The 15,260-nt window shown below is 35.9% G+C and overlaps 1 protein-coding gene across 1 annotated transcript; it reads left to right on the top strand.

The window, feature by feature from the left end:
• Nucleotides 1-1,746: 1,746 nt before the first annotated feature.
• On the top strand, nucleotides 1,747-15,165 carry LOC139136784 (acetylcholine receptor subunit alpha-L1-like). Its single transcript, XM_070704620.1, has 4 exons — nucleotides 1,747-1,984; nucleotides 7,682-7,818; nucleotides 12,552-12,596; nucleotides 12,962-15,165. Exons 1-4 carry the CDS (start codon nucleotides 1,909-1,911, stop codon nucleotides 13,115-13,117), a joined length of 414 nt encoding a protein of 137 aa, XP_070560721.1. The 5' UTR covers nucleotides 1,747-1,908; the 3' UTR covers nucleotides 13,118-15,165.
• The last annotated feature ends 95 nt before the right edge of the window (nucleotides 15,166-15,260 follow it).

Below are 15,260 nucleotides of genomic sequence, written 5' to 3'. Positions count from 1 at the left end.
TATCAGACATTTTTTCAGCACACCCTTCCTGTGCATTACTTTAATATACAAGACATATATATCAGAGATATCAGGATGTTTCACATTTTTCTCCGCGCCCTTCGGGCGCCATACTTTAATAAATCAGAGATATATGCCAGGGATATCTTGATGTTTGCTAAGTGAAAGTGCATTATTATGAAATCTGCATTTCATATAAAAAGCATGACAAATTCCTGATACTTTTCTGTTCTCTCTATGAGAATTCAGTATGAGAAAGCAACATGCACAAATATCAATGTTGCAAGAAAAGGTCATCTCAGACTGTGCACACATCAGATTTGGCTGAAATGCCTCTCTATGGTTCCTCAGGAGATTTAATTGGATGGCTGGCAAGTCTTAACACCCATCAAAGTTTTTGATTTACTGCTTTTTCCTGTTTGATATTAATAATTGACATCCATTTCTGTACAACAGTTCAGGACATCTGGTTAAGCATAGAAAGTGTGAAATACATTCACAGCTCATTCAAAATGTACTGTATTCAAACTTTAAGATTGACACTTTGAAATTCCTATCTTACAACTGACATGCCAACAATTTCATTAAAACACAGAATGACTTAAAATATAAATGTATGTAAAATATAAATATATATATATATATATATATATATATATATATATATATTTACATATATATATATATATATTACAGTATTGTATTATTACATATTACAGTTGTCGCGTGCGGGGGGAGGTCACCCTGTTTTCAAAATTTGGAACAGGGGGGTCACCCTGTTTTCAAAATTTGGAATGGGGGTCAGCCACTTTTTGACATCGGCAAAAAATAATCCACCGCCCCCCCCCCCCCAGGCTGAAGAAACTGACCATTCCCTTATTTAAATACGTTGGAGCGATATTTTTCCTTTGCTCCACAGAAGATAGTAGGCCTAATGGTGCAGTGTGGAGTGTTTTTTATTCTTGCATATTCATATAGACAATGAGTGAAAGTCTAACTACTGTGCTGTTTCTAAACGAATAAGATGTCGAAAAATATAATGACAACGACACTATATAATGGGAAGGTCTGCATATGTTGGTGCTGAAGGAGAATAATGCGTGATGCTCTTCGCAAGAATATTTGTTGTATATTATTTGAGAAGCTCTCTCTCTCTCTCTCTCTCTCTCTCTCTCTCTCTCTCTCTCTCTCTGCATCTTAACAAAGCGTCTATAGCACTTGCCAATGAGGTGCTACCTTGATCCAAAGAATATGCACAATGTCCATATAACAGGCCTTCGTTTTGTACCGACACATCTGCTACATAAAATGATCTTGCTAGGTCAAAGGATTTGGAAAATGTCCAACTAACAACAGATGGCCTGCCTAATTTTGTTTTAAATCGAGTTTCTGATATGTTTGAAAATAACTTCAGAATCACACACAATTCCTACACACCAAGTATTTCTGACATAGCTTTACATTAACATTAAGTGGTGAAATGTCTATGATCATGTAACTTAAAATCCGGCATTTCGAAATAACGCAGCACAGACAACACTATTCTCTGCGAAATGGAAACATGTGATGGAATTCGAGACGTAAAGCCTCTAATTCAATACAATGAACCCGGTAATTGAGGAAACGGCGGTGCAAGTATTCAGCTCAGACGTTTGTTGAATGATAATTTCTATAAAAGTCTGCCTTATTGAAATGGTACGATATATAATGCTTGTCATTGATAATACTGAGTGGGTTAGAGGGTCCATCAGATCCGTATAAACAAAACCGTGCAGTATCCATGATGACAGGAAATTTGGCGAAGCTTCGGAGACTCTACGCTGTACACCACGTTAACCGATTGTATTGATTTGTCGGTTCAAGAGTAATATATACTAAAGTGAAGACTCAGACGTTTATGGGAAGAACATGGCGAGATACTTCGTCAGAAGAAAATTGGTCACCATGGTGATATACATGACGCTCCTGACCATGGGTGGACACGGTAAGCCCTGCTGTGGTTGTTACTGTAATACAAAATAATTGTGTCCATTTTCGCAAGCTAATCAGACAATGAGGAGAAAACGCAATATTTAATTGTAATGTTAATGAGCGATAGCTGAGAAAGAGAGATAAATTCGGTATTAAAATCTATAAATAGTACTTTTGCTTGCAAATGTGTCCTAATCACAGTGATATCATGGACATTTTGGTGATTAGATGGCTTGCACTGTTAAATGACAACGTTGAAGATGAAAAGCGCGTTTGTTACAAAATATAGCAATGTCATTTTTAGATAAAATTAATAGCAAAAATCATATTGAATGGCCTTCTTCCGATGTTTTACTTGAAGAAAACAGTTTACCAGAAAATGACTTAGAGATGTCCATATAGAAAAACGAAAGTCTGACATAATGAAATCATTCGGTTGGATTTCGTTAATTTGTAGAAGTTTAGTGGACATATATATTTCCTAAACATTGAGCTACTTTAACCAAACAAATTCGAATTTAACGATGGACATGTTAGGTTTGTTGTCCTACTTTCTTCCTATACACGCTTTTATCTTTTCGTGTTTTCATCATACGTGGCTGTTTTGCAAGCCAGGCCTGAAACTAGCACTGCCATTGGGTTTCATGGCAGGCCTGCGGGTAAATCCCACACATGTGTTCAATTTAATTGGAGTAACTACCTATCGAACCAGCCTTCCATACAAAACCGTTATTCATCACATGTACTTTGATCAAACACCACAATATCCTTACAACAATTTAAACGGACGGTAATTATATTCAATTCAACAGACACATTTTCTGAAAAAAATGTATGTAAAATACCAGCGTATAAAACCTAGGGAACCTCCAATATGTAATTGCACATAATGCGCAGATGTTAGACTTCATTTTAATGTAACTGCACTTTTTATAACATTAAATCATAATAAATACGGGTCTAAATGTGGCCTACATCCTTCTATTATCATTTTTTTCCGACATTCGTCATTTTTACTGGTCTCTTAAAAGTACACAAAATATTTAAATTTGGGGATGACATATGTAGCTAACTATCAGTGGAAGGTTAAATATATATAAAAAAGACTGCACATGGTTATTTAAAACACCAAAATTAAAACACAGGTTACTGTTTAACAATGTTTGTTATACTTGTATGTTAATTTCACATTCACCAATGGTTTTTGTAGGTGCGATATGTGTACTATACAGTCGTATGTATTTCGTGGGACAAGAAATATTCCTGAACACCGACAAAAGAAAATAAAAACAATAGTCAATTTAGGATGTTTTTTAAGGCAAGCTAATGACTAAATATTTAAAAAGTAAGATGGAATCGTCCACAACGAAGGTCAGTGACAGACTCAATCATAATAGACTGTCCTTCAATGAGAAACAATAACAACAATTACACCAATCGATTTTCAGCTTATGAAGAAAGTCGTGTTCACTAATGCTACGTTCTTAAATAATCTGCCAATTTCTATCTTGTAAAAGCAATTTCCACAAGAATTATGGTCTTATTCCGTACAATAAATTCGATGTCATGGAGAACACTCAGGCGCGATAAAAATGTTTTGAAAATGAACATTAATAATTAAATACCGTCATTTAATCATCTGTTGCTACACACCATATCAACATGCATTCCCTTTCATTGTCTTTACGCATGCTTAGTGTGAAACAGATGGCAACCAACACAAATGGATGCCATACCTGATTTTGAGCAGCTTTCCATATTTATATTTAACGAACCATATTGCACCCCATTTGACGCTCCGTGGATGCCAAGCAAAGCTATGAAAACCTATTTAAAGTAGATCTGACATCGGGTCGTCTTCAGCACAAATATTGTCTTAAGTGATTTCTTTTGTACAGTGATTGTAAGCTTATTTCATAATTGGCGCTTTAATAGGTGAAATTTTCGGTGTGGTTACCACGTTCAGTGGTTGGTACTTGAATAGCAATATGTTTTTGTGTGAGCTTGTGATCATCACTAGCTGAGATAAACGACATTTCTGTGTGATACATGAGCATGAAATAAGACGTTATCGCTGTGAATTACTATCATTTTTGTCGATTTTGCGTTATACAGGGGTCATCGGTAACTTACAAACTGCTGAAATACTGGTTAGCAATACATGTAACAAAAACACGCTTATAGGGAGCATAGATTATGACAGCGGTGAGGTAATAACTTTCTGGTATGTTATAGAAACTGATGGGGAAAGTGTTGCTCTACATTAATGTAAACTGCATAGTTCGCTACCGAATCAAAACATGAGACCATATACATTGTGGCATGCAAGAACATTTTAGTTCACGGTTTGGCTATTGGAAGTAAAACGCTTTCCTCTCGACAGCCACATTCCTATCAGGACAGACTCAGCCGGTTTTCGATTAGGTACAGACACAATATATTGGTATGCTGTGAGCACGCGGCTAAGCTGGAAAAAATACACCCATCATTGACTCACTTTTTCAGGAGAGTGGGCGATACAAGTCCAAGTATAGTAAACTTTTTTCGTTTTTTTGTCAAACGTTAACTGAACACATAACAAAAAGTAGCGTTAGAGGGATATTGAAGGATTAAATATAATGTAATTGGCATTCTGTTGCGTGTGACTCCTGCCTCTGGCGAACATATTATATTTGTAATAATACATTGCTGAATAACGTTTAGTGCGATACCGTTCACCTATGTTACGTCTGCAATTGTTGCAAATGCTGACCCTGGCATTATACCGTTTACTATTTACGATCTAGAAGGGCAAAAATTGCCAAGGAGAATTTGATATTAAGTCGTACTTTAGAAGGCCTGACTAAATGTAAATCTAATTAGGAAAATTAATCGAGCCTAAGTCGATTTTTTTCATAAAGGAACAATTTATCAATGTTAATGACATTAAGCAAACCAGAAAGCTAAAAGGATCTGGTTGCTTGGCAACTGTTTCAAGGAAACAGTCCCGGCATACGGATATATCACAAAAAAACATACAATGAGTTAGCCATAGCGCAATTGATTCAAAAGTGATGGGGGTGTATTATAATAACACCAGGAGGCGGTAGGAATTCTTAAATTTAAGATAATCACAAAAATACAGCATGCTTTACGATTTTACATTTTATGCATAACTGTTCAGTATTTTGTTCTAGGCAATTCTTGTTTAAAAGAGGATCTATGCATTCATAAATACAAATATGAAGGACAGCAATATTAAATATTTATATCAGTAGAAACAAACTGTACACACTGCAAGGCTGATTAGTCGACCTTTAATTGGATATGAGTCAGTGCGCACATTGTCAGAGCATTAATAATATCTACAGTGTTTTTTTTACATTATTGTCAACAACGTCATTAAAGTTGAAGTATCGCAAACGTGTCAATTCATTTGACAAATATCCCATCTGTCTTAACACACAATGCATTCAGTCAATGAGAACACTCATTTTCTGACCAAACGATTCGATAATTAGGTACCATGCATTCGCTTTCGCGTATCATTAACTGACGACTGCCAATGACGAGAAATACGTGTAGAACAACATACATACATTAAGGCGACTCTGAACATCCTGTATTCTACTTGTATTATGTAAACCATTCAATGTATAACTGAACACGAGTGCCACTCAAACTCAACAATGATTGATGTAGTTTTTTATTCACTACCTCTGCATTTCTTCCTTCTTTAATGAGTGTCAATTATATAGAAGGTTAATTTTGCATAATCACAGACAACGAACGATTTAATAAGACTACAGCTTGCACTAAATTTCATTGGAACTGTTGTTTTGTTTGTTTTTATTTTCAGTTAAGTACTTAATCCTATACGAAGCCAGAAAAGTCTGCATATGCTCTCTGTTTTCAAGCGTTTTTACTTAGGGAAGTTGTTCAGGATGAGAAAGGGTCGAAATTAAATACTCTAGGGGAGGAAAAGGAACTGTATCATTGTAGTTCCATGAAAACCACATTTTCTTCCGTGTATTCTTTTACTTCCTATGGTGTAACTCTTAAACATTTTCATTCCGAGATCAAATAGTGTATACACAAAACAGCATAACGTCAGGATCAATTTAAACATTATTTCAAACATCCATATATACATATTTATGATGTGATGTGTGGCTACAGTTCTTTACGGCACGAAAATCGTTTATCTTTGGGACTGCTGCTTTATTCGCCAACGTTGACTAGAAGTTATTTGATGCAATACTCATCTAGTTATAATTTTTTGTCATATAAAGTACATTAGTTGTGTGTGGCAAGTTTGATTTTAAAATGATTTAATTATATTAAGACAATAATGATTTGGCATGGTCTTATCATGCCGACTAATACAATGCATTTTGTGCCAACTGATGTGAAGTGTAGTGAATTACCAACACCGTACGTAGTCAGGTTTAGCAGAAATAGTACAATTCATGAAAGTGTTAGTTGACTACGCAAACTAAATTTTATGCAGATCTTTAGAAGGTACTATCACCCGTTTTTTATTTTCTAATCGTCTGTATGCCTTCATATTCCTGACAGAGGTTTAAGACATGTCAATAAAATTGCACTCGCAACTTTTGATAGGCAAATTTGCCAATACTAAGTCCTGAAGTTAAATTATAAAATTTTTAACTAAATAAGTAAATACTACCTTCAACGCAGGTGAGTATTTGCACATTTATGGAGAAATTCATCTGGCATGAGCTGCTAGGCCCGGCTATATCAAACGATTTGTACGCCATCGACAGTAAAGTCACCTGTGACTCGTTCTCGTTTTTAAAAGTGAGTTTCTCCGTAGTTTAACTTCCAGAGACGAAAAGCATACTTCACGTTTTTGGAAATGCTCTCATATGCTCTGGTTGCATTCAATTGTATCAAACAGGTAATTTTCTGAAACCTTTACTGTGTAATTTATCATAATTCAAAAGTAAGTCGCAAACGATATAATTTACGTAGGTTAGTAGGATTGTATTTTACACACTTTTGACGAAGTTTATGGTTCTGGCTAGAGACTAATTCCTTTAAGTTAAAGTTCCATTAGCTGTATCTTCTGGCGATTTTTCCGTTAGTTTTGATTGAAATGATCACTGGCTCATGTTGAATAGCCTGTCAAATAACAGAGAATCGCATATTATTCGGAAACATTACGTGCCCTACAACTAAAAAACATGTGAGTTAACAACGAAAATTTCAATTTTTGTCCGGACAGAAATACAAACTCTGTTGACACGCGGATTGCAACGTAGGCATTCTTCTGCACCTGCGCGAGCCATTCACAGCTATTTCAAAATAAATATTCATTACTTATGCCCGGTACTTACGTCGTAGTCCATTGTCCGAGCACGTTGCGTAGCCAGATGTCTGGCAGTCCAAGACGCAATGTTGTTTTGATCCCGCAATAAACGTGAACTTGTACATCTCGCGTGATCGCGGCGTCACCATATCTGCGTTCTCCCCAGCACACTGAGCATGCCAGACGTCAACAAACGAGCTCGGAAGGGCAACACGTTTGAACAAAAATTAGCAATTTTATATGGCCATAACATCACTAATCATGTTTGTTTCTTCGTAAAACAACATTTTGCAACAGATATGAGCCTTCAACATGGAATTTTCAGAGGTAAAAAATTGTCAAAAGTTACAAATAATGGCTCTTTAATAACGATTGCTTTATTTCCGATTAATTTTTCAGTAAGAAGTCAATCAAACGAAAAGAAAATCATCGATGTGATCCTTGCCGATTATGACAAACGTGTGCGCCCTGTGAGTGTTGATAGCACTGTTACCATGGTGACTCTGGACCTAACTCTTACTCATATTATTGACATGGTAATTATGCATCATGTTTATTAGTTTTCGTGTGCCTGAATGTGATTTTGAAATAGTATGGGCACTTAGAGCTGTTATTCTCAGACTGTTTCCCATCGCAAACAAAGTAAATGATAAAAACAATTTATGCTGTCGCCTCACCATTTGAGATGCATCGCATTTGCATAGAAATACGTGATGTACTCATTTGACCTAACGAGACTGAGATGAAAGTGTTATCTTTTCCTTTAAATGTTTTCCAGGTAAGATTTTATTAGTAATCTCAACCGATATGATATCAGAAAGGTGAAACTGCTTTCAGTACATTTATTCATATTAACTCTTCTGCTACAGTACGTGATTATTTAAGTGTCAGGAAAATCTCTTTCTAAAAGTGTTCAAGTCAATGGGACATGTCGACAAAGCATAGCACATGAGTGGTCTACTACCTTAACAAAAGTAGCAAAGTTCATCTTACAACATCTTGGTGAATTAATTTTGCATCATAACGAGGCTCTGACGTCAATTGTTGACCCCGGGTACCGTCTGTTGCTAGGTGATTAACGCAAGCCAATTTGGCTCCGTGGATAATACAGACACACTCAATTTCGTCCAGAAAATTAATGTAAGAATCGTGTTTACGTCAGATCTATACGTTTGCTTTTAGTTTGGTTAAAGTTTTTACAATGATTTCTGTGCATTTTGTTCTCTATTTGGCTAAGAATTCACATCTCACAGCATATCGACGAAGATCGGCATGCTCATTTTGGGCGCTTCTCTCGTTAATAAGTATATTCTTACCTTATTTGACATCCAAACATCACAAAGAATATTTTTGAAATTCATTTGACACCCCAGCATCACAAAAAACGTAAATTACGAGATAGCAGAAGTGACATTTAGATGTTTTTGTTAATTGCTGAAGGGTATCCACATGGTGCTCTGAAATGGAGCCTACATTTAACAATTAACATGTATGTAGGTTCAGAAATATCTCAAGTATACATCTCAGACCTACTGCATCATTGTCCTACCGCAGCAATATAACAGTCAAAGCCTGTCAGCAATACCTGTGTCACCCGAAATTTCATTATCTTCAACAAATACAGCTAGAGTAAAGAAGAAAAATTGATGATTGATGATTCCTTTCTTCTTATTTATGATTAGCAGCGATCAGTGGATTAATATCCCCCTCGCTTAGGAAACACCTGCTCAATGGCAATGTACGGTTACTAAACCTTACAAATATGTATACGTCCGTGCGCACATCCTTCTTTCGGTGTCTTTTATTTCGACTAATTTTCCTGTGCAGATTTCAAGGTAATGTGTGGCCGTTTTTTGTAATGAGAAGATAGAAACAATGTTTGCAAAGATGAATACATTCTCACAGCAGAAAAAACGAAGACAAATATTAACTGTATTGTAATCGAATATCTGTTTGTTACATGGCGACGTCGTAAATCACCCATACATCTTATCCGCAATCTCATACAGACCATCCATCCTGTCAAAGGGAAATTTTGCCTCCGGCGTAGTCTATCTGTTGAGTACAGATGAATATCTGAACTCATTAATTTGCCAATGCAATTTATTATTCTAGAAAATAGCACCAATGTAAGCGATGCAATGACTTGTATTTGAGAAAGAATGAATTGATAGGCATTATTTTGAGAATTAGTCTGAAGGCGGAGTATTTTCATTTCAAAATTTTAAGATTACTGAACTCTTTAAATATTCAGAACGAGTACCAATGAGCGGTTTATCAGACTCATTAGACATGATTTGGCAGATTTATCAAGCAATATTAATCATTGATGCGTCGATATGACCCTACCTTTTATTTATAATGGTCTTTATTTGCGAAAATTACCACAATAGAACCCCACATAATTTTAAAATATGTTATGTCATTCCTTTATTTGATGAAGAGCTCTCTATATTCAGACATTCGATACCAACAATTCTTTCCCTACGACGTTTCAAAGTATGGCAGATACAAATGGGTAACAGGCACTGGTAGTTTGTCTTAGTCAATTTGAAGGAAACATTGAAGGTTTGAAATGGTAATCTTCGCATTGGTACATCTTATGAATGACCAAGTGGTGTTATGGTGACACAGTATCGGGGTATTAGAAGTTGAACTCGGAGAAATAGTGGCTGGATTTAGAAGTAAATAAGCTGCTTCTTGTCCAGTAAACATCGCTATATCAAAGCATTGAAAAATCATGCTGGTATATTATGGTCAGGACGCGAGCGATAAACAATCGAAATCCCTTTGAAACAAGACAAAGCATGAATGATAAACAAGCATGCCAGACTCCACTGCTCGGAGCTAACACATATATCATACTTTATAGCTTGGTGCGTTTGTGTGCGTCAAGGATCAAAGTTGACTTTATTAGTGAGGTATTAATTGCGGCTGAGGGTAAAAAGGTTGCAATGTTCTTCAGTGCTGTAAATCTTTATTGCCTTGAAATATTAAAATTTACTGTTGCTACTTAAGAAGAACAGCATGCTTGCTCTGTTAAATTCAACTCCATGCTATGTTGAGTTAACGTTTTGCTAACGGCAGTATTAAGTTCAAATGAAGCTGACATTCATTTTGAGAATTGCATTAGCTATTTTAATTAATAGCTCCAGAGACAATAAATGGTACAATTATACACTAGCGACTGGCGTTCAAAGCGCTGGCTGTTTTGTTTGAATGACAATATGTCTAAGTCACACAATAACAGAATCCCACCACTTTCGAAAGCGCGGCTCGCGCAAAACAACGTCGCTATTTATACCCTTGCATGTTGTCGGCAGAAATGACCGGATAGGAGCAATAATGAAAAACACAATGGCGCCCACAGATATACACTGCGTTGAAATAGAATTCTACTTTTGATTTTGTAGGTCTTTGTGCAACTTACAAATTTAGCACAAGTATCGCTCTTCAAAGAATTAAGAAGTCGTTTTCTTTGTGTACAAATTTCCATGACATTTCTGTACATATAGTTTTCCATCACGGATGGCAGATTAAGTAAGGAACGCACAACATGATATGTCACATTAGGAATTTGAAAAACCCAGCTGCGTCCGCATTTTTTCACGCGGGTATTTATATAGAAATAAATACTCATTCCTTAAACATTGAAATCAAGCAAAGAGACGTCGATGTTTGAATAAACCAACATGTCTTCTAGAAAGAATTTGTTTCTAAATTAATTTCATTTGTGTTCGAGATAATTCATCATAGAGTTGCAAATACTGGTGATGATGACAATGATGATAATGTCAGTCATTTTGTATAGTAAGGAGTTCATAGATGGCATTTATTATTTACGAAACTTTATTTAGTGCCGATAACTTGTTCGGCGATAATTGGTCAATAAGGCCGATATTCCACAAAAGTTAAAAGAACAATAAAAGTATCAAAACAAACGACAACAAACCAGAAAACGTACAAGACAGAAACAGTAAATACGACAACAAAGCAGAAGAAAAATACAAGTTAAGCTTATCAATTGAGACTTCTATAAAAATGCGACTTGAAACACTTAAGGTTTGGGCTATTTTTAAAGACAAAGGGAGGTCGTTCCAGAAAAGAGCACCTGAATAAGGCTTTTTCTCTTGATTTCGGTTCTAATTTTTGGCAAATCCAAATTGTTTATCGGCATTGAGCGCATTGACGTTGACAAACGGACGTTTGCAGGTTGGAAAAGATTCTGCAGATATGTTGCATTGACTTCACTTAGGATGAAATTTCAAACAAGTATATCAAAACATCGCTTCCCGTTAAATCACTGGAAATTACTTATGAGACGGCTTAACGTGTTAACATGATTAGAGAATTTCTTTTCCTTAGCGTTAACATTAGAGTGGTCTATCAATGTGACCTGAAGATGCATTACTTGATAAATATAAATGAATAAATATCATACGAGCTCTCGAAACATATTTATGGTAATGAAAAGTATATGGCCGAAAATTTGATAAGTGTGCGGTCCGAGAAGCCCTCGCTGAGTAAAAGACAGTCATTTAAAAGCATGAAATGGCTGGATCCAGGTTTGGTCTTAGCAGGCTAAGCCATTGTCACAAAGTCTAGCAAGTTGCCATATTTTTAAAAAATCTGCCCACCATATGTTGCAAAACAGTAAATTAACGTTAAGAACAACTGAAACATTGAACTTTACTCGACGGATTGCACACATTTTAAGTTATATATCTACTAAATGGTTGTCAATGTAAGTGTAAATATCGGGCCAATAAATATCCCATGTAGTGTATGACACTCAAACGAACGTTTCACCAATTTGAAATACACTTCGATGATTTAACCTACAGTCATAGTTGTTTGGAAAAGTACATTGAGTAAATATACATATCGATCTAATCATCCATCCACCTACCAACCTATCTATTTACACAACCACAGAACAACCAAAACGCAAATTAACCTACCTACATTCCTATCTAGTTACCCATACACCTATGGACATGCTGCAATAAGTTTTCAAAAATACCACGGAGTTGACACGAGTGTAGAGTTGGCGAACAAGTAAACCAAAACAGAATAGGAATTTCGAAATTTTGGCATTTTTTCTGCTCCTTACTCCATATACAAACGGAAAGTTTAATGGAAGTGTACAAGAGAGAATAACGGCCATTAGTGTGAGTATTTTTCAGTGAAATAAAAATGTTTGATGTTCAATCATTACACATTGAACGTTAAAATATTTGCATCTTTTGTTCTTTTCAATATGTCACAGCAAAACAAGAAGCAAGTCTTAAATATGTTGGTATACATGACATTGGTAAGTCCAAGTCGAGTACCTCTCTTCCGTTTTGCGTCCATGTGTTGCACTGTAAATATCGTATTTATTATGGTTTCACGTTCTAAATTTTTAGCTTATCTTTTTGTTATGATAGTAGAATCCTTTTTACAATTGTGATGCACGCAAAATGGAATCAGGATCTGACTCAATCCATTTTACTAACCAATTACGTTTCTAGTGCGTTAACTTTTATTCATGAAGTTATAGACTGAGTGACAGTAGTTCTGCAAAAAGTCTTGTCTAGTTCATAAGTTGAAATAAGGGCGACATTGACTTAAATATTATTTATACACCAACTGTGTATCATTTAATGAATTCCGATAATCACTGTTATTCCGAAATAGGTTTGGGAAGATGAACTTCTCCATTGGTATCCTCCTGACTATGGCAATGTGGATAGGATCGTTATTCCGGCTTCAGATATATGGATTCCAGATATAAGACTCTGGAACAGGTGTTGTCACTCTTATTACTCGATCGTAAACTTCATTGCAGCTTAGTAAAATAGATACAAACAGATTGCATAATGTTCTTGAACAGAAAGATTGGCACTAGACGTGGTGATATAGAGTGTCAAATGTATTATTGCAGTGTTGTATACATTTTGAGCACAAATTTGAACGAGTTATTCTCCTACTAAACCATTGATTTATGACATGTAGCTTTACAGACTTAAACAGAAGGAAGAAAAAGGCGCATGAATCAGGCAGAGAGAGAGAGAGAGAGAGAGAGAGAGAGAGAGAGAGAGGGATGCAGTATTACCGGTTTGGTCGAGTACTATTACACTTAATTTTCAGAGGGTAGTCTGAGTTTCAAAGTGATTTGTAATTCACACCAGAGCCCTGAAAATACAGGATAAAATAAATAATTATTAAAAATAGTAACAATACAGTGAGAAAATATGACAACTTTCTAAAGTCTGAGTAAATCTAGTCCAGTGAAGAGCCTTCATTTATAAATTAAGTGTGTTGAAAACTACGTATCTGAGCCTTGAATTGAGAAAGGCTTTCCGTATTTCTTATGGAAAAAGGAATATCATTCCAGATGTTCGCTGCACGAAACGCAAAAGTTCTCTGTCCACACTGTAAAAATAGCGGACGCCAGACGCGTCTTTACGCGTTCAAAATGTAAATTTCGGTGTTCAAATTTGAACTGCGAGTGTTCATACTGTTAACACTAGTGTTCATATTATTAACACTGATGTTCAAAACCTAAACACTGTGTGTTAACAACCATCTCCTTCAAGTGTTAAAAAACTCAGCCTTACAGAAATTTTACAATACTGTGAAACAATTAACAATCTTTTGTGTTTTTCACTTTACTGTGGCTATATTAAATGTACTACTGCCTCGCTGTCCGGCAAACGTACACGGACTTTGATGAAACGAATTTCCCACTACGTGAAAAATATCTCCGGTCTAAAATTGCTGAAAGCATGTTTTCTCTGAAAAAGGATGTATACAAAATAATTTTACACGTTTATTACGGGTTGAAAATTTGAAATTTTGAAAAGAAAATCAGATAACCACCATGAACGTTTTAATGTTAACATCGGCTTGCAAGAGGCGTTCTACATCTAAACACTTGGTGTTCAAGTTTGGTGCCTTTTCTTATCCCGTCGTGCATCAAAACGGCAGTTGCGACATTTTTCTTGAAAACGCACGCTGAAGTCGTGATCGTACGGAAGCAAGACTAGAAAGGGTAAGTTTTCTCTCCAAAATAGTAAAAGGTGTTAAATTATGAAGCATCTGTGTTATTATCCTTTGAAATTATTTGTATAGTACTTTTGAATAGCTAGAATACGTGAAGAATCCTTTTTTTCTTTCAGTGGCTGGTACTACAGTGGTAGACCATACACTAGCTGTGAATACGCAGCGGTGTTTTGGGCCATGGCGTATCGATCACACTCGGGTCAAGGGTCATCACGGCAGAACTGTAGCGATGACCCTTGCCCCGAGCGCGATCGATATGCCACATTACCGCTGCGTAATCACAGCTAACATATGTCTTTTAGTAATCACAATCGCATGTAAATTTAAAACATTAGTTGAACATCGCAAAGTGTACACTCTATTGTTTCAGCATATGAGAGTTGGCTTTTCTTTTACTTTTCAGTTTATGATGACAAGAAGAAGCCAATTTTGTAACATTATTGAAGCGAGGCACTGTATACCAAAGTCACCCCTTTTCCTTGACCTAATAAGGCCACCTTGTCTTTCATTTGAAGTCTCATGTCGCCATATTACCTATTGTTGCATTATTTTCAGGATGTGAAAAGTTGGATTAACGTGAAATCGTAGAGTTGTTACAGAAGCTGATGGTACAGAAATTGAAAAAGATGAGTGTACAGGTAGCTGTCTGGAAACAAGCTTGAGAACCTCAGTTCATCTCTAATGTTGATTGAAACTTTCGAGGGTCAGTAACTGAATTTTGATAAGTTTCTGTATTTTTGTTCTGAATTTATCTGAGTTTTGGTAGAACGCTATGATCAACTAAATGTTGCTGGAGAATGAGCTTTCAAATACGTGTTGTCTCCCTTATCAGATGCAAGGGTAGAATGAAGAATTTAAGCAGAAAGTGGCATAAAATTCAAAGTGAAAAATGTACACTCTGAATTTCTGAATTTTCTGAAATTTTCACTCT

The sequence above is a fragment of the Ptychodera flava genome, chromosome 7, assembly GCF_041260155.1.
Source record: "Ptychodera flava strain L36383 chromosome 7, AS_Pfla_20210202, whole genome shotgun sequence".
Lineage (NCBI taxonomy): Eukaryota > Metazoa > Hemichordata > Enteropneusta > Ptychoderidae > Ptychodera > Ptychodera flava.
Note: the sequence above shows the minus strand (reverse complement) of the source record. Positions and strands in the feature narration are given on the sequence as shown.

Bases quoted from the DNA above. Each gene is read 5' to 3' on its own strand.
- LOC139136784 (XM_070704620.1), top strand. From the start codon at position 1,909: ATGGCGAGATACTTCGTCAGAAGAAAATTGGTCACCATGGTGATATAC. The intron at 1,985-7,681 runs GTAAGCCCTGCT...TTAATTTTTCAG, and splicing joins CCTGACCATGGGTGGACACG to TAAGAAGTCAATCAAACGAA. The intron at 12,597-12,961 runs GTAAGTCCAAGT...ATTCCGAAATAG, and splicing joins TGTTGGTATACATGACATTG to GTTTGGGAAGATGAACTTCT.